Source organism: Sander lucioperca, chromosome 16 (genome assembly GCF_008315115.2).
Source record: "Sander lucioperca isolate FBNREF2018 chromosome 16, SLUC_FBN_1.2, whole genome shotgun sequence".
Lineage (NCBI taxonomy): Eukaryota > Metazoa > Chordata > Actinopteri > Perciformes > Percidae > Sander > Sander lucioperca.
The window spans coordinates 23,311,480-23,330,379 of NC_050188.1; the positions used below are offsets into that span (position 1 = coordinate 23,311,480).

General features: G+C 42.0%; 4 protein-coding genes across 5 annotated transcripts in view; 1 reads left to right on the forward strand and 3 right to left on the reverse strand.

Moving 5' to 3' along the window:
• Positions 1 to 18,900, forward strand: part of LOC116064683 (cortexin-3-like) — a 103,857-nt gene that overhangs the window by 15,831 nt on the left and 69,126 nt on the right. The gene's annotated exons all lie outside the window — the stretch shown is intronic.
• LOC118492934 (tripartite motif-containing protein 16-like) lies at positions 349 to 18,436 on the reverse strand. Its single transcript, XM_035992962.1, has 2 exons — positions 18,140 to 18,436; positions 349 to 2,393 (listed from the first exon to the last, which is right to left on the reverse strand). The coding sequence occupies exon 2, from the start codon at positions 2,352 to 2,354 to the stop codon at positions 756 to 758; it is 1,599 nt and encodes a 532-aa protein (XP_035848855.1). The 5' UTR covers positions 2,355 to 2,393; positions 18,140 to 18,436; the 3' UTR covers positions 349 to 755.
• On the reverse strand, positions 9,230 to 11,701 carry LOC116043245 (tripartite motif-containing protein 16-like). The gene has a single exon (XM_031319858.2). The coding sequence runs from the start codon at positions 11,407 to 11,409 to the stop codon at positions 9,751 to 9,753; it is 1,659 nt and encodes a 552-aa protein (XP_031175718.1). The 5' UTR covers positions 11,410 to 11,701; the 3' UTR covers positions 9,230 to 9,750.
• Positions 15,542 to 18,197, reverse strand: LOC116043243 (tripartite motif-containing protein 16-like). 2 transcript variants are annotated; one of them, XM_035992954.1, is made up of 2 exons: positions 16,418 to 18,197; positions 15,542 to 16,123 (listed from the first exon to the last, which is right to left on the reverse strand). In XM_035992954.1, the coding sequence occupies exon 1, from the start codon at positions 18,103 to 18,105 to the stop codon at positions 16,435 to 16,437; it is 1,671 nt and encodes a 556-aa protein (XP_035848847.1). In that variant the 5' UTR covers positions 18,106 to 18,197; the 3' UTR covers positions 15,542 to 16,123; positions 16,418 to 16,434. The 2 variants fall into 2 exon arrangements, with proteins under 2 accessions (XP_035848847.1, XP_031145662.2); XM_031289802.2 differs by having other exon boundaries at positions 15,542 to 16,115; positions 16,413 to 18,197.

The window sequence follows — 18,900 nt, forward strand, 5'->3', positions numbered from 1 at the left end:
ACTACCAACATGACATCATGACTTCACGTAAACAGACACGCCCACTTTCTTAAGACAAGTGGCGTGTTGTCTGTACGCATTTTCAGCGCCGTATACAGCAGACGGGTTGGGTTTAGGAAAAGAAGAAAGCGACGGTTGAGTTTAGGAAACGTGACATGCGGGACACGAAATATTTTTTTAAATACAATTTTAGTTTGATTTGATTTCTGTGTCACGCCAAACATTTGGCCCGTCCCACATGGGATTACAAGACACCGCTATTTAACAGATATCTTCCTGTCCCGCAGATACATAATGGGGAGAAATACATGAATAACAAACAACAGCTCATATCTACAGATCATCTCGGTAAAGATCTTTTTTAACATATCGTCCTTGTTTCAACAATCAAAGGTAAAATAACAGATCTCAACTGAGCACATTGAGAGCTTCTGGGGCTCCCCGAATGGTTTTCATCAACAAACTAAATTATCTCATCACTTCTAAAACGTCAATACAAGCAAATAAATACGTCAAACAAATTTACACAAACGTTTAGAAAAGCACATAGATGTCGATGAAAGTGACACAAAATGTTGCTAGAAACCAAAAAATAAGAAAAGCCATAAAAAACAGAATAAAAGCAACACAAACGTGTAAACGCATAAAAAACGTCAAAAATAGAACGTCACAACAATCAGCTCTCAGCAACAAACATGGAGACTAAATAAGTTGAAGAGTTAAAACACAGAATTTAACCCTTAAATGACTTCTGACTATTTCAGTTTACACAACTCAGCAGAGTCTCCGTAAGCATAAACCGTTAGTCCAGCATAGAGCGGCTGAGTGAATGTGGTCTGGACTCTGTGGAGGAGAGTCATGGTTTCAGAGACGCTGTAGAAGGACAGAATACCTGCACTGTGATCCAGGTACACTCCTACTCTGGAGGACTCAGGACCTGAGACACGAGTTTGGACTTCGTTGGACCAAAATGTATATTTCTTGAAGTCAAAATCTAATGCCCAAGATTTATCATTTCGTCCAAAATCACATTCATCCAACCACCCTGCTCTCTTGATATTCTTGTATGCGACTGCTACAGAAATTCCTCCTCTCGTCTCCACCTCCCAGTAACAACGTCCAGTCAGACTCTCTCTACTCAGGACCTGACCCCTGTCTTTGAATCTGTCTGGGTGACTAGGATAAGACTGTTGTCGAGTCATGACTGTTGCTTTCCTGTTCCCCTCAGATAATAACAGCCTTGTGTATGCTGTGTTTGGATCCAGTGTGATTTCACGTGAATATTTTAAGAATCCAGCTCTGGTCTTGGGCTCTGGTTGTGGCAGTAAAACGTCCACTTCAGTCCCTGTCAGTGAGACGTTTGTCCACTCCTCTCTCAGGACGTCCTGTAGTTTATCTCTGACTTCTGACACGGCCGCCGTCACGTCCTCGAAGCAGCTCAGAGGACGGATATGGATGCTGGATGTTGATTGGCTGAGTGGTGACAGTGAGGGGTAGTTGTGTAGAAACTGGTTGTGATCCTCTGTGTGTGAGAGCTTCTTCAGCTCAGCGTCTTTCCTCTTCAGCTCAGTGATCTCCTGCTCCAGCTCCTCCTGAAGCTCTTTGACTCGACTCACTTCACTTTTCTGCTGAGATCTGACCTGCTGCTTCACATCAGAGCTTCTTTTCTCCAGGAGACGGATCATCTCGGTGAAGATCTTCTCGCTGTCCTCCACTGCTTTATCAGCAGAGCGATCGATGGCCTCCGCCTGCTGTTGAAGCAGCTTCACATCTTTCTCTCTGTCCTGGATTCTCTGCTGGATGGTCTGTCGACTCCCCTCGAGCTTTTTCTGCCTCTCAGCTCTCTCTGCTGCAGCTGAGACTTGAATCTTCATTACCTCATCATGACGAGAGCAGACGTTCTCCTGGAGCTTCTTGGACGGCTCCACCAGCTTGTGTTTCTCGAAAGCAGGGGATTCAAAATGAGGCTGAAGGTGTTTCTCACAATAAGAGATCAGACATTGCAGACAGGACTTGATGGCTTTGAGTTTTCTCCCGGTGCAGAAATCACAGGCCACATCTTCAGCTCCAGCATAGCAGTGATCAGCAGGAGCAGCTTGGAGTCCAGTCTTCTTCAGCTCCTCCACTAAAGCTGCTAACATGGTGTTTTTCACCAGTACAGGCCTCGGTGTGAAGCTCTGCCTGCACTGAGGGCAGCTGTACATTTCCTTCTCATCCCCTTCATCCCAGAAGCCTTTAATACAGTTCATGCAGTAGCTGTGTCCACAGTTAATAGTCACCGGATCCTTCAGTAGATCCAGACAGATGGAACAAGAGAAGGTTTCCCGGTCCAGCTGAACTCCTTTCTGCTCCATTTCACCTCTCGCTCAGTGACAACGACTGTCTGAGTCTCACTTCCTGAGAAGTGAAACTAGTCTGAGCTCTGATGTAACAACAGCATGTGATACACTGTTGTACTTCCCCCAGCATGTTGGTTACACCCATCTGCAACCTGTAGCTCTGAAGGGGAGGGAACAAGGAAATATGTGCACAGAGTGGAGCTGGCTGTGGTTGAGAGGAGGAAGAGGAGGGAGGAGTTATCAAGCTTTGTTCATTCCTGGAAGAGGAGCGCTTTGAGAGAGATACTGAGTGTGTTGCGATGCCCATACTACCATTAGTATGACAGGGAAATATATAGTATATCGTAATACATATAATGTCAAATGCAGAATGGCAAAAATGTGTCCAGATGCATCCAGTTGCATTTTGCAGTATGCAAGCCAGCGTGCTTTTCTGACCCACAATCCTCTGTGCAGCATATCTGAGCAAGAGGCTCAAAGTTCAAGCTGAGATGTTATCTCAGAGTTTAATGTCCCGACTGTCTGCAGACTGTACTGCAGGCAACAGTACGTACTTTGTAAGAGCAGATGTAGTTTGTACTAAAAGTAAAAAAGAAAAAGTATGCGATAAGGAACACAGCAACACTTGTTTACAACAGAGCTCATTTCTCATTTAAAAACTCTGTTGACTTTTAGGAGGTAAACTCTTCTTAGAATCAGAGGGTTTGGAGACGGCTCCCCAGTTTACTAAATGACTGAGTTGTCCTGTAATTAAGTTGAATAAAAGTTTATATTGTTGACAATAATTCAAACACAGCCCTTGACAGAATCAGAGTAAAATATGAAGCAACATTTACTCTAACTGGTTCTTAGCTATGTTTAGCCCTTTCTGATTTTTCGTTTCACTTCTAAACAGTATTAACTTTTAACAACTCAGTGACACAAACTCACAATTCAGCTTTTTTATTTAAACTGTTAATATATTCAGCAAAGCACATTCAAAATTCTCCAAAATTCAGCCAAACCTTCAACAAATGACTGTCCAAAAATACCAGTTACATGAAGGTAACAGTTACAAGGTAGGATTGATGAATGTTAAATTAAAGATTAAATGCAGCCATGCTGCAGGGAGACAGAAACATTGAAACAATGATATGTGCCTGACAGAAAGCCAACACAATGACATATTACAGCCATAAAGTACAGAGTTAACCCATCATCATCAGTGACCCCTGCATGTCAGCAGAACAATGTATTTTCCATCTACAAAACCAGAAACTGGCGTTTTTCTGGGAGTGGGCCTCTCTGCTTGCAATGTTTAACAAGAAACAGACTTATCCTCTTCATTTTCTCAAGCGGTATGTCAGCTTCAGCACACATTGCTACAAAATCTTCCAGACGTGAAGAGAAGTGGAGTTACCCATCAAGTCACACAGGCTGCAGAGACAACAGTCATCAGTCACCCTACAGTCACATTAGCTACAAAAGACAGCGACACACACTCGCTTGATGGGCGTTCCTGGGCGTGTCTAGCCTACTCCTGGTTGCTTAGCAAAAGTAAACAGAAATTCTCTGGTGCTACCTTCAAGCACGACCCCTCTGTTTACTTTGTGGATAGACCCATAGATATACGTATGAATGATAAAATATGAAATATTATGACTAAACGTCCTGTCAACAACCAAATCTAAGGTCAGATTGTACAGGACCGGGAACGTGGACACCACTAAAATAAGCTTTTCCTTCATTTTCTCACAGCTTTGCAGTACTAAAGTTTGATTGATTTGTTTCTGTGAACGTTTGACACGGTGACGCGTTCTGTATCGATAGCAGCATTTATTTTATTTTTAATTTTATTGGTTTATTTGATAGGGACCATGTATATTTATGAACATTGTTGTATAAAATCACCATGTAAATATGCCAGAATTAGTAAAAAATAACTACTTTTCATCTGCAGTCCCTAGGCAGGTGACATAGGACTAACATAGAGACAGCCAGCAGTCATACAGCACTCATTCACTAGAAATTAAAAGGTACACATAATGGTGACATATACATTGACAAAACAAACTTTTAAGTGAGTTTTAAAGCAGTTGAATGTAGGACACTCTCTTATTGGGAGGGGCAAGATATTCCAGAGTTAACCTATTATTGACAATATGTTTTGTCCAAAAGTGGTCCATCTGAATGGTTTCACACAGTCCACTTTTACAGAGGCCCGTGTACTACCTCCGCTTTCAAGTCTTTGGAAAAAGCAATGCAGCGTGTGTGTGTGTGTGTGTGTGTGGGGGGGGGCAAGATTATGTAGCACTTTATATACCAAACGGTCATACTTGAAATGTATGAAATTGTCAAAGCTTAAAAATGTATGTCTTTCTAAGATATCGCAATGGTGAAATGACAATTCCTTTTTATCAAAAGTTTTTATTGCTTTCTTAAATAGAGATTCAATACTTTTAAGAGTAGTTATGCTAGTTAATGACCAGTTAGTAAAACAATACTCAATATGTGAAAAGATCACAGTATGTAAGAACATTTGGCTGATTTGGTGTCAAGAAATGGCTTAACTTGTTTAAAATTCAGCAAATTGAATTTAACTTTAATTGCCACCTTTTTTACATGACTTTTAAATGTTAGGGTGGAGTCATATATGACTCCTAGATACTTGAGTTAATTAACAATATCAAGCTTGTGTCCTCTAAGGAACACATTAGAATGTGACACCTTCATGGTTAGTTTGGTAAACGCCATACAAATTGTTTTTCGTGTGTTTAGGTAGAGACATGACTTAGTGAGCCGGTCATCAATGTGAGCCATTGGAGATGTAAGTGTGGATGCTATCTCTTGGTAGTTCTTAGCATGTGTAAAGATTACAGCATCATCTGGATACATCTGGACATCAACATTTTTACATGCCCCTGGCAGATCATTTATATACAGTGTAAACAGGATTGGACCAAGTATGGAGCCTTGGGGGACCCCTACTGGACATTCACAGAGTGAGGACTTTGCTCAGAGAAATTAAAATATGTTAATTTAGATAAAAGAACTTTGTGATTAACAGTATCAAAAGCTCGCTTTAGGTCCAGGAAGACAGCACCAACATAACTCTTATCTAGGTATCCTTTAACCTTTTCCAAAAACGAACAGTTGGCTGTTTCTGTTGAGTGATGGGTCCTAAATCCAAATTGCATAGGGTGGAGTGAATTATTGCTTTTATCGAGATGTTGAATCAATAATTTAGCCACCCATTTTTCGGCTATTTTAGAAACAACAGGCAAAATACTGATTGGCCGATAATTTTCCATATCTGATCTTTCACCTGATTTAAAAATGGTTGTGACCAGGGTCAACCTCCATGCTGATGGCACAATGGATTGTCTTAAGGACTGATTAATCAAGTATGTAATAGGCTGTATAAGGGTATCTTTGTGCCTTTTTAAAGGTCCCATGACATGGTGCTCTTTGGATGCTTTTATATAGACCTTAGTGGTCCCCTAATACTGTCTCTGAAGTCTCTTTTATATAGACCTTAGTGGTCCCCTAATACTGTATCTGAAGTCTCTTTATATAGACCTTAGTGGTCCCCTAATACTGTCTCTGAAGTCTCTTTTATATAGACCTTAGTGGTCCCCTAATACTGTATCTGTAGTCTCTTTTATATAGACCTTAGTGGTCCCCTAATACTGTATCTGTAGTCTCTTTTATATAGGCCTTAGTGGTCCCCTAATACTGTATCTGAAGTCTCTTTATATAGGCCTTAGTGGTCCCCTAATACTGTATCTGAAGTCTCTTTCCCGAAATTCAGCCTTGGTGCAGAATTACAGCCACTAGAGCCAGTCCCACAATGAACTTTCCTTAGGACGTGCAATTTCTGTGTCTGTAGCTTTAAATGCTATTGAGGAGGAGAGAGGGGGGGGGGCAAGGTGGAGGGTGGGGGTGTGGCCTTGACCAACTGCTACTTTGCTCGTTTGAAAGCCATGATGTCTCTTTCTCTACTTTTTTATTGTTATGATTCTGTTTTCTACTGATCAGCTTGTTGATGGTTTGCCATATCTTCTTCCCATTTCCTCTTGCCTCTTCAATAGTATCAATGAAGAACTTAGCTTTAGCTTGTCTTAGCCTTTTTAAGACTTTTTCTTAATGAGGTAAATTTTTGTCAGTCTGTTGAAAGACCTGGTTTTAAAGATTGTTTCAATAATTGATCTCTTTCCTTCATAAGTTTCCTACACTCTTCATTAAGCCAGGGCAACGTGTCCCTGCTTTTCTTTTGGCTCTGCTTTCTGAGGTAGGGCCCCGTAACTTTCTTAATTGTTGAGGTGAATTGGTCACAGTCACTCTCCAGGTCTCCTGTGGAGAGGACCCCATCCCATTCAATCTCTCTCAGTGCTACCCCAAGGTTTTCCTGTTGACTAGTTTAGACTGATTCATATTTACATATGGGTGTGACTGAGGAATGAAAACAATGTTTTTTTTAAGCTTCCTGGCAAAGAGAATGATATTGTGATCTGACAGCCCTGTCATTAGATTAAAGGTCTTAGTAATTCTTTCTGGTTAATTTGTGAACAATACATCTATTTTAGTTTCTGACCGATTAGTTATTCTTGTGGGTTGTTCAATTAACTGTGTAAGATTAAAATAGTCTGTAATGTTTTTAAGCTTTTTTCTTCCACCCTTATCACTCCAATTGACATTAAAGTCCCGCGTCAATATGACCTCTTTGTTAAAATCCAAACTATGAAGGAGGTTTTTAACTGATCATAGAACTCAAGCTTTGCTGAGGGTTTTCGATATAGACAGATTAAAGTGAATGCCATTTCAGCTGAAAGTGAAATGTTGACACCAACACATTCAATATCAGATTCCCTATGTCATTCAATTGGTTTGCATTTAACCCTCGTGTGTTGTTCGGGTCTATGGGACCCGTTTTCAATATTTGCTAAAAGACAAATTATGCTATTTATTATTTCTTCTAACTCAAACTCATTGGCCTTGGCTCGGTACACCCCCCTACACATAACTATTACATATGAGGTGTTCAGGTCTACTGGACCCGAGTGTATTTAATTGTAGGTGCTATGAAACTATGTTGTGTTTCTGCACCTGCTATTCCCACAAAAAGTTACAAAATTGTTACATTTCAAGCACTTTCACCTGTTCTGATTAAGTTCTAAGAAATAAGCACCAATAATGATCAAAAATCTTGTTTATATTTTTTCACCTTTTTAGGGCCCGAGCGCCGACAGCGGCGAAGGCCCTATTGAAACTGAAGGAATTATTTTCCCGGCAAATGAATTGGCTTTTTGAGGGGCTTAACATATTCAAAAACTCACCAAATTTGGCAGTCGCATCAAGTCTAGTGAAATTTTACGTATTTTAAGGGTTTCGGGAATAGGCGCGCAAAAATGGCTCGCTAGCGCCCCCTACAATGTTAAAAAAAATGAGCCCCTGCAGTGCGTTTAACGTAGACTCACGAAACTTGGTACACATATGTATCATGTCAAGATGTACAAAAAACGTCATTGAAGCCATACCCTAAGCCCAACAGGAAGTCCACCGTTTTGATTTCAAAGTTCGAAATTAGTGCGATTTTGGCCATTTCCACATGTCGTACTTTAACGAACTCCTCCTAGAGATTTCATCCGATCAACTTCAAATTCGGTCTGTACCATCTTAAGACATTAAAGATGAAAAGTTGTTAAAAGAAAAACTTTTCGTCATAGGGCGTGGCCGTGGCGGGGCGGCCATTTTGTGCGTTTCGCCACCAAAACAGGAAGTGGGTGTAACTCGAGTGTACATTGTCCGATTGGCTCGAAACTTTTCAGGATTCATAAGAGTCCAACCCTGAGGACAAATAAAGGCCGATATTTACTTAAAGTCATAGCGCCCCCTAGTGGCAACAGGAAGTAGGCCTAAAAGTCAAGGTGCTATACTTTAACGAACTCCTCCTAGAGATTTCATCCGATGTACTTCAAACTTGGTCTCTATCATCCCAACACCTTAAAGATGAAAAGTTATTAAAAGAAAAACTTTTCGTCTGACGGTGTGGGCGTGGCGTGGCGGCCATTTTGAGTGTTGAGCGATGAACAAATAAATTGTTGTAACTTGAGTGTACGTTGTCGTATCTGCACGAAAATTCTCACGATTGACAAGGGTCCAGGCCTGAGGACACCTACAGGCCATATTTGACTTTTGGTCATAGCGCCCCCCGCTGGCAACAGGAAATGCGCCTTATATGACAAACATCATCCGATTTACATGAAACTTAGAATGTGTGGTCTACATGTGATAATGAGCCGGCCCCTATAATATAACCACATAAATATAACATTTGTACCGTTTAAGGTAGAGTCTTGTGTGAGGTGTCATTGAACTCAGCAGAGAGTTGCTTCTTCATTGGTGATGGTTTGGCCCGCCCCCTATGCTTAAGCCACGCCCCCTTTCATGAATGCTGATCCATCTAAGGTAGTCTTGTGTGAGGTCTCATTGAACTCAGCAGAGAGTTCCTTCTTCATTGGTGATCGTTTGGCCCGCCCCCTATGCTTAAGCCACGCCCTCTTTCACAGCTAATAAACTGTATGGCGTAGAGTCTTGTGTGTGAGGAACGAGTTAACCAAGTCTGTCAGTCCAAAAAAATCAATATTAGAATTTACAAGCAAGTTTTCCAGTTGTTCGCGTTTGAATATTTAAATGCCCACCAATCAACTCTTTAGCTTTGCAACGAGGGTCCCACACAGTTCAAGCCTGATTGCACATTTGGAAAAACTTTGCGCATGCTATTGCCTAGTATCTGCAGGAGGTCTTACAAGTCACTTCAGAGGTATTGTCAAGTCACAAGAACAATGTTGTTGGATTTAAAAGTATTTATTTCTCGATAGGGGAAACCAAATATATGAGATAAAATGCCAAACATATCAGATATATACAGAAATACGATGTCCTGAAGCGTTTCTGCCACCTTGAAAGATTTTCTTCAACTTGACTATTTTAACATACAACTTAAACACCCTTATATACACTATTAAGACACTGCTATTTAACAGACATCTTCCTGTCCCGCAGATACATAACGTGAAGAAATACATGAATAACAAACAACAGCTATATCTACAGATCATCTCGGTAAAGATCTTTTTTTAACATATCGTCCTTGTTTCAACAATCAAAGATAAAATAACAGATCTCAACTGAGCACATTGAGAGCTTCTGGGGCTCCCCGAATGGTTTTCATCAACAAACTAAATCATCTCATCACTTCTGAAATGCCAATACAAGCAAATAAAGATGTCAAACTAATTTACAAAAATGTTTAGAAAAGCAAATGAATGTCGTGAAATAGAATGTCGCAACAATCAGTTCTCAGCAACAAAAATGGAGACTAAATAAGTAGAAGAGTTAAAACAGAATTTGACTCTTAAATGACTTCTGTCTATTTCAGTTTACGCAACTCAGCAGAGTTTCCATAACCATAAACATAAAGTCCAGCATAGAGCGGCTGAGTGAATGTGGTCTGGACTCTGTGGAGGAGAGTCATGGTTTCAGAGACGCTGTAGAAGGACAGAATACCTGCACTGTGATCCAGGTACACTCCTACTCTGGAGGACTTAGGACCTGAGACGGGAGTTTGGACTTTGTTGGACCAAAATGTATATTTGTTGTTGTCACAATCTAACGCCCAAGATTTGTCATCTCGTCCAAATCCACATTCAACCGACCTCCCTGCTCTGCTGATATTCTTGTATGTGACTGCTACAGAAACTAATCCTCTCCTCTCCACCTCCCAGTAACAACGTCCAGTCAGACTCTCTCTACTCAGGACCTGAAACCAGTCAGTGAATCTGTCTGGGTGACTAGAATAAGACTGTTGTTGTCTCATGAATGTTGCTTTCCTGTTCCCCTCAGATAATAACAGCCATGTGTGTGCTGTGTTTGGATCCAGTGTGATTTCACGTGAATATTTTAAGAATCCAGCTCTGGTCTTGGGCTCTGGTTGTGGCAGTAAAACGTCCACTTCAGTCCCTGTCAGTGAGACGGTTGTCCACTCCTCTCTCAGGACGTCCTGTAGTTTATCTCTGACTTCTGTCACGGCCGCCGTCACGTCCTCAAAGCAGCTCAGAGGACGGATATGGATGCTGGATTGGCTGAGTGGTGACAGTGAGGGGTAGTTGTGTAGAAACTGGTTGTGATCCTCTGTGTGTGAGAGCTTCTTCAGCTCAACGTCTTTCCTCTTCAGCTCAGTGATCTCCTGCTCCAGCTCCTCCTGAAGCTCTTTGACTCGACTCGCTTCTCTTTTCTGCTGAGATCTGACCTGCTGCTTCACATCAGAGCTTCTTTTCTCCAAGAGACGGATCAGCTCGGTGAAGATCTTCTCGCTGTCCTCCACTGCTTTATCGGCAGAGCGATCGATGGCCTCCGCCTGCTGTTGAAGCAGCTTCACATCTTTCTCTCTGTCCTGGATTCTCTGCTGGATGGTCTGTCGACTCCCCTCGAGCTCTCTCTGCCTCTCAGCTCTCTCTGCTGCAGCTGAGACTGTGTCGTGGCCTTTATGTTCATCCACAGAGCAGAGAGAACAGATAAGCTGCTGATCAGTACGGCAGAAAAGCTTCATTACCTCATCATGACGAGAGCAGACGTTCTCCTGGAGCTTCTTGGACGGCTCCACCAGCTTGTGTTTCTCGAAAGCAGGGGATTCAACATGAGGCTGAAGGTGTTTCTCACAATAAGAGATCAGACATTGCAGACAGGACTTGATGGCTTTGAGTTTTCTCCCGGTGCAGAAATCACAGGCCACATCTTCAGCTCCAGCATAGCAGTGATCAGCAGGAGCAGCTTGGAGTCCAGTCTTCTTCAGCTCCTCCACTAAAGCTGCTAACATGGTGCTTTTCACCAGTACAGGCCTCGGTGTGAAGCTCTGCCTGCACTGAGGGCAGCTGTACATTTCCTTCTCATCCCCTTCATCCCAGAAGCCTTTAATACAGTTCATGCAGTAGCTGTGTCCACAGTTAATAGTCACCGGATCCTTCAGTAGATCCAGACAAATGGAACAAGAGAAGGTTTCCCGGTCCAGCTGAACTCCTTTCTGCTCCATTTCACCTCTCGCTCAGTGACGACTGTCTGACTGTCTGAGTCTAGTCTGAGCTCTGATGTAACAACAGCATGTGATACGCTGTTGTACTTCCCCCAGCATGTTGGTTACACCCATCTGCAACCTGTAGCTCTGAAGGGGAGGGAACAAGGAAATATGTGCACAGAGTGGAGCTGGCTGTGTTTGAGAGCAAGAACAGGAGGGATGGGTTATCAAGTTCTGCTTCATTCCTGGAAGAGGAGCGCTTTGAGAGAGATACTGGGTGTCTTGCAATGCCCATACTACCATTAGTATGACAGGGAAAGATATAGTATATCCTAATACTTATACGTATATCCCAGTACATAAAATGTCAAATGCAGAATGCCTAAAATGTGTCCTGATGCACCCGGTTGCATTTTGCAGTATGCAAGCCAGCGTGCTTTTCTGACCCACAATCCTCTGTGCAGCATATCTGAGCAAGAGGCTCAAAGTTCAAGCTGGGATGTTATCACAGAGTTTAATGTCCCGACTGTCTGCAGACTGTACTGCAGGCAACAGTACGTACTTTGTAAGAGCAGGTGCAGTTTGTACTGAAAGTAAAAGAGAAAAAGTATGCAATAAGGAACGCAGCAACACTTGTTTACAACAGAGCTCATTTCTCATTTAAAAACTCTGCTGACTTCATCTTTTAGGAGGTAAACTCTTCTTAGAATCAGAGGGTTTGGAGACGGCTCCCCAGTTTACTAAATGACTGAGTTGTCCTGTAATTAATGAAGAAGGATAAATTAAGATCTGAAAACCTCAGACCCCAGATTCTGATTCCAATTGTCTTACACTCTAAACTATCCCTCTAAAGCGTATTCGTTCGATGATCACTTAACTAGTAGGCTTTAATAAATTACTCAGACGAGAATACAGTTAACACTTCTTTAGTAACAGCATTTTAAAATATACAAATACACCTGCAGGCCTATACATGTGGGCCGTAACTGTGACTCCTCGTGTCCACCAAGTTATGAGCAATGTTTCACAAAAGTCCAAATCCTTTATTCTCTCTGGGCCGTCCTCCTGCTCCGTCCGCCAGGATGTGGGTGTGCGTGTATGGGGGTCTCCATGCCCCCAGTCAGGCCGATGTCTGTTTCCACTCCAGCTAGGGTTAAGACAGACCACTCCTGTCTCTTTCTTCCTCTTCCCCTTTTCGTGACCTTACCTGTGTTCCTGCTTATCTGCACCTTTAAGCCATGAAGGCGTAAACCAATTTCATGACTTCAGCTTAACTTTCTGTGCATCAGGGACGTTCCTTGAACCACTTCCTCAATTGACTGCACACGGCTTCTTTTGCAACGAGCACATACACACAGAGAGGCACTTATACTATTACTTGAATAATAGGACACCTTTAGGTAAAATACATGTCTAAAATAATAGAAATATCTCTTCATTAAGTTGAATAAAAGTTTATATTGTTGACATTAATTCAAACACAGCCCTTGACAGAATCAGAGTAAAATATAAAGGGACCTTAACTTTAACTGGTTCTTATCTCTCTCAAACACCTGAGCAGGGCTGGACTGGGACAACAAATTGGCCCTGGCATTTTTGGCCCAGGTGGTCCACACCCCCCGTGATTGGTCAGACACATTCCCTACAGACAGTCCTTAAAATATTCGTGCATTCTATGATATGAGTTGCCTAGTGTTTTGCGTTCATGTGATCGTTTTGGATCCTTCAAGAGGGGTCTCAAGACTTATCTGTTGATCTTACCCTTAAATAATTAATTCATTCTTAGAGTCATGATTTGTATATTTATGGTATTTTTATTATTTTTTATTATTGATATTTGATATTGTATTGCCATCATTGGTATTATTACTAATTTGCTGAATATTGGCTTAGCAACTTTAAAAACAGTTTACTGTTAATTTTAACTATTGTACAAAGTGTCTGCTAAATACAATAACCATAACCCTTCCCAGAAGCTACAATAAAACTGAGATGTATATGCCCTGGAGAAGAGCACCAATACAAGAGAAGCTAATTAAGCAATTCAAGGAACACTGATGCTTGTATCAACACTGATTTTATAGATCACACAGACTGTCAGCTACCCAACAGGCCAACCGCTAGCATTTTCAATGTAAGCTTAAGCAGTTAGGTTACCTGACAGCCACTAACTTTAACTGCTTGTTGTCGTTATGACGTGATGCGCACACACACGCACACACACACACACCCTCCCTTTCTGAGAGTCCCTGTTAATTTGCCTACTCCTTACCACGTCATCATCTACTCTCTCTTCCATCTTTTCCTCACTCGCTCCCATGGCCCTGTCATGGTCACTCTCCTCCTCCTCGGCTTCTTCCCTGTCATGATGTTGTTTCTGCTTCTCTGTATAGCCAGCCACCTCTCCTCCTTCCTCTACTTCAGGTAATGCTGATGTTGAAGCAGCTACTACAGCCCCAAACATTTTGAGGAATCCGCCTGTAGATTCTTAATCTTTCTCTCCCATAATTTCTCTGCACCTCCCTTGCGCTTTGGTGGTCGTTTGTCCATTTTAACGTGGATGCTAAACTTCCAGCATAACTATCACAGCTCGTGTCTCAGGGCCGGGAGGCGTGGCCATAGTGGGATTCGTAAATTTGCGGACCGGAATGGGAGGGGGTTCCTGGATTTGATTGGGTCAGGCCAGTGCCAATAAAGAAAATTAACCAATGGGCCGCTGTGCGTTCCTTATGGGCCGGCGCGGCCAAAAAAAAATAAAACAATAAAAAAAAGGCCTATTTATATCGGCGATTCGGCCCAAAAGTGCGTCGGCCCACCGGGAAAATGCCCGGTATGCCAGATGGCCAGTCCAGCCCTGCACCTGAGTGGAACTAAATCCTAGCTCACACAATCCTAGGAGAGAAAAACAGCTCAAACAACGCTGTCACGTTAACGTCAGTAGGGCCCTATGAAATCTGTTTTATTGTTTTTCAAATTCCGTTTTCTCTGATTTGCTTGTTTTCTTTTCACTTCTAAGCAGTATTAACTTTTAACAACTCAGTGACACAAACTCACAATTCAGCTTTTTTATTTAAACGTTTAATATATTCAGCAAAGCGCATTCAAAATTCTCCAAAATTCAGCCAAACCTTCAACAAATCTCTGGCCAATAATACCAGTTACATGAAGGTAACAGTTACAAGGTAGGATTGATGAATGTTAAATTAACGAGTAAATGCAGCCATGCTGCAGGGAGACAGAAACATTGAAACTTGTTAAAGGTACACAAAATTTAAAGGTACACATAATGGTGACATGTACATTGACCAAACAAACAAACAAAGCAAAAATAAATTATGACAAAGACATTATTCATCCACGTTTCACTGTTACAGTGAGTGCAGTATAAAGTGTATGGGTGATGAAATGTGTGATAGTTAAAAGTGATGCATCGCTGTTTGAAGTGAGTTTTAAAGGAGTTGAATGTAGGACACTCTCTTATTGGGAGGGACAAGATATTCCAGAGTTAACCTCCTATTATTGACAATATGTTTTGTCCAAAGGTGGTCCGTCTAAATGGTTTCACACAGTCCCCTTTTACAGAGAACCGTGTACTACCTCTGCTGTGTGTGTCCGTATGTCCATGTGTGTGTGTGTCTGTCTGTCTGTGTGTGTCTCATTTACCGGAGCTATTTGCACTACAATTCAAGAAATTTCAGATAATAGAATGACTAAACATCTGTAAATCATTTGGCAAAAACATGATAGTTTCCATGTAAATATCTAAACTTAGCACAAAAAGTAAGAACATTTGTGTTTGGTAGATTATTTCTCTGTGGTAACAATGCTTTTTGTAAATAAGTCTTATAGCGTTGAAAGCCTGTTTAGTTCCCTTTCAAATGGTGCCCCATATGTAAGGAACATGTATTTGTGGGATGAGCAGCAGTGCTGAGTATGTGGGTTGCGCCGATGAAATATTTACCAAATCTCCTCTGCCATTACCAAAGAGGAAAAGTTCCTCAGTTCTACTCTCATATCAGTTTCACATTTTCTCCGTCAGCTTTGTATGAAACCCTGGAATGAAGACAGGAAGAAAAGACTTTGTTGATGTTAGTTTATTCATCACGTAAAGCTGCAGTTTGTTCACACATCCCATCAGTAAAGTCTGTTCAAAGACTCTTGTTCAATGATTTCATCAACACATTCACTTCATCCACACAGAACCAGAATCTCAGCTATGTACAAGAGAAGAATGACTTATTGATTATGATTATGATAACAACATTTTGGTCCGCCAAAACAAATAAATGTAAATCTAGATTTCTTTTCAAAATGTCCACAAAGAGAAGAAAGTGTGCAGGATAAAGGAGGTCTGGTGCTCTCTCTCTTCAGAGCCATGCAGTGGAAGAGAAACTACCAACATGACATCATGACTTCACGTAAACAGACACGCCCACTTTCTTAAGACAAGTGGCGTGTTGTCTGTACGCATTTTGACGGGTTGGGTTTAGTAAACGTGTCACGCGTTGATGAACACGCTAAAAACACAAACGTTTAGAAAAGCAAATAAATGTCAAAGAAAGTGACAAAACTTTAATGAAAGCAAAAAAATAAATAAGATAATCCAACAAAAACAGAAAAAAACATGTAAACACATGAAAAACGTCGAAAAAATAGAACGTCACAACAATCAGCTCTCAGCAACAAACATGGAGACTAAATAAGTTGAAGAGTTAAAACACAGAATTTAACCCTTAAATGACTTCTGACTATTTCAGTTTAGTGTGTGTGTGTGTGTGTGTGTGTGTGTGTGTGTGTGTCTGTCAAGCGAGCATCATAAAGCTTTAAATAAAAAACACTGTAAAATGTATCAAAAATCATCAACAAAAGCCTTGAATGCATCAAAAGTGTTTTTAAAAAAGCATCAAAATGCAGAAAAAAGCCTCGAGGAGTGAAGGAACCAGAAAATATTCACATTTAACAAGCTGCAATTTAGAGAAGTTTTCCTTTTTCTAATAAAAAATGACTCAAAATGACAGAATTTAACCCTTAAATGACTTCTGTCTATTTCAGTTTACACAACTCAGCAGAGTTTTCAAAACCATAATAATAAACCGTTAGTCCAGCATAGAGCGGCTGAGTGAATGTGGTCTGGACTCTGTGGAGGAGAGTCATGGTTTCAGAGATGCTGTAGAAGGACAGAATACCTGCACTGTGATCCAGGTACACTCCTACTCTGGAGGACTCAGGACCTGAGACACGAGTTTGGACTTTGTTGTACCAAAATGTATATTTGTTGTTGTCACAATCTAACGCCCAAGATTTATCATTTTGTCCAAATTCACATTCAATCGACCCCCCTGCTCTGCTGATATTCTTGTATGCGACTGCTACATAAACTCCTCCTCTCCTCTCCACCTCCCAGTAACAACGTCCAGTCAGACTCTCTCTACTCAGGACCTGACACCAGTCAGTGAATCTGTCTGGGTGACTAGAATAAGACTGTTGTTCCCACATGAATGTTGCTTTCCTGTTCCCCTCAGATAATAACAGCAGTGTGTTTGCTGTGTTTGGATCCAGTGTGATTTCACGTGAATATTTTAAGAATCCAGCTCTGGTCTTGGGCTCTGGTTGTGGCAGTAAAACGTCCACTTCAGTCCCTGTCAGTGAGACGTTTGTCCACTCCTCTCTCAGGACGTCCTGTAGTTTATCTCTGACTTCTGACACGGCCGCCGTCACGTCCTCAAAGCAGCTCAGAGGACGGATACGGATGCTGGATGTTGATTGGCTGAGTGGTGACAGTGAGGGGTAGTTGTGTAGAAACTGGTTGTGATCCTCTGTGTGTGAGAGCTTCTTCAGCTCAGCGTCTTTCCTCTTCAGCTCAGTGATCTCCTGCTCCAGCTCCTCCTGAAGCTCTTTGACTCGACTCACTTCACTTTTCTGCTGAGATCTGACCTGCTGCTTCACATCAGAGCTTCTTTTCTCCAGGAGACGGATCAGCTCGGTGAAGATCTTCTCGCTGTCCTCCACTGCTTTATCAGCAGAGCGATCGATGGCCTCCGCCTGCTGTTGAAGCAGCTTCACATCTTTCTCTCTGTCCTGGATTCTCTGCTGGATGGTCTGTCGACTCCCCTCGAGCTCTCTCTGCCTCTCAGCTCTCTCTGCTGCAGCTGAGACTTTGTCGTGGCCTTTATGTTCATCCACGGAGCAGAGAGAACAGATAAGCTTCTGATCAGTACGGCAGAAAATCTTCATTACCTCATCATGACGAGAGCAGACGTTCTCCTGGAGCTTCTTGGACGGCTCCACCAGCTTGTGTTTCTTGTATGGAGCTGATTCGTAATGAAACTGAAGGTGTTTCTCACAGAAAGAAGCCAGACATTGCAGACAGGACTTGATGGCTTTGAGTTTTCTCCCGGTGCAGACATCACAGGCCACATCTTCAGCTCCAGCATAGCAGTGATCAGCAGGAGCAGCTTGGAGTCCAGTCTTCTTCAGCTCCTCCACTAAAGCTGCTAACATGGTGTTTTTCACCAGTACAGGCCTCGGTGTGAAGCTCTGCCTGCACTGAGGGCAGCTGTACATTTCCTTCTCATCCCCTTCATCCCAGAAGCCTTTAATACAGTTCATGCAGTAGCTGTGTCCACAGTTAATAGTCACCGGATCCTTCAGTAGATCCAGACAGATGGAACAAGAGAAGGTTTCCCAGTCCAGCTGAACTCCTTTCTGCGCCATTTCACCTCTCGCTCAGTGACAACGACTGTCTGACTGAGTCTCACTTCCTGAGAAGTGAAACTAGTCTGAGCTCTGATGTAACAACATGTGATACGCTGTTGTACTTCCCCCAGCATGTTGGTTACACCCATCTGCAAACTGTAGCTCTGAAGGGGAGGGAACAAGGAAATATGTGCACAGAGTGGAGCTCATTGTGTTTGAGAGGAGGAAGAGGAGGGAGGGGTTATCAAGCTTTGTTCATTCCTGGAAGAGGAGCGCTTTGAGAGAGATACTGGGTGTGTTGCAATGCCCATACTACCATTAGTATGACAGGGAAAGATATAGTCCATCCCAATACATATAATGTCAAATTCAGAATGCCTAAAATGTGTCCTGATGCACCCGGTTGCATTTTGCAGTATGCAAGCCAGCGTGCTTTTCTGACCCACAATCGTCTGTGCAGCATATCTGAGCAAGAGGCTCAAAGTTCAAGCTGGGATGTTATCACAGAGTTTAATGTCCTGAAGAAAAAGTATGCGATAAGGAACGCAGCAACACTTGTTTACAACAGAGCTCATTTCTCATTTAAAAACTCTGCTGACTTCATCTTTTAGGAGGTAAACTCTTCTTAGAATCAGAGGGTTTGGAGATGGCTCCCCAGTTTACTAAATGACTGAGTTGTCCTGTAATTACGGTGAATAAAAGTTTGTTGTTGACAATCATTCAAACACGACCTTGACAGAATCAGAGTAAAATATTTCATTTTATTTATTTATCTCGAACAATCAGCAATGATGCAAGACAAAACACAATTTT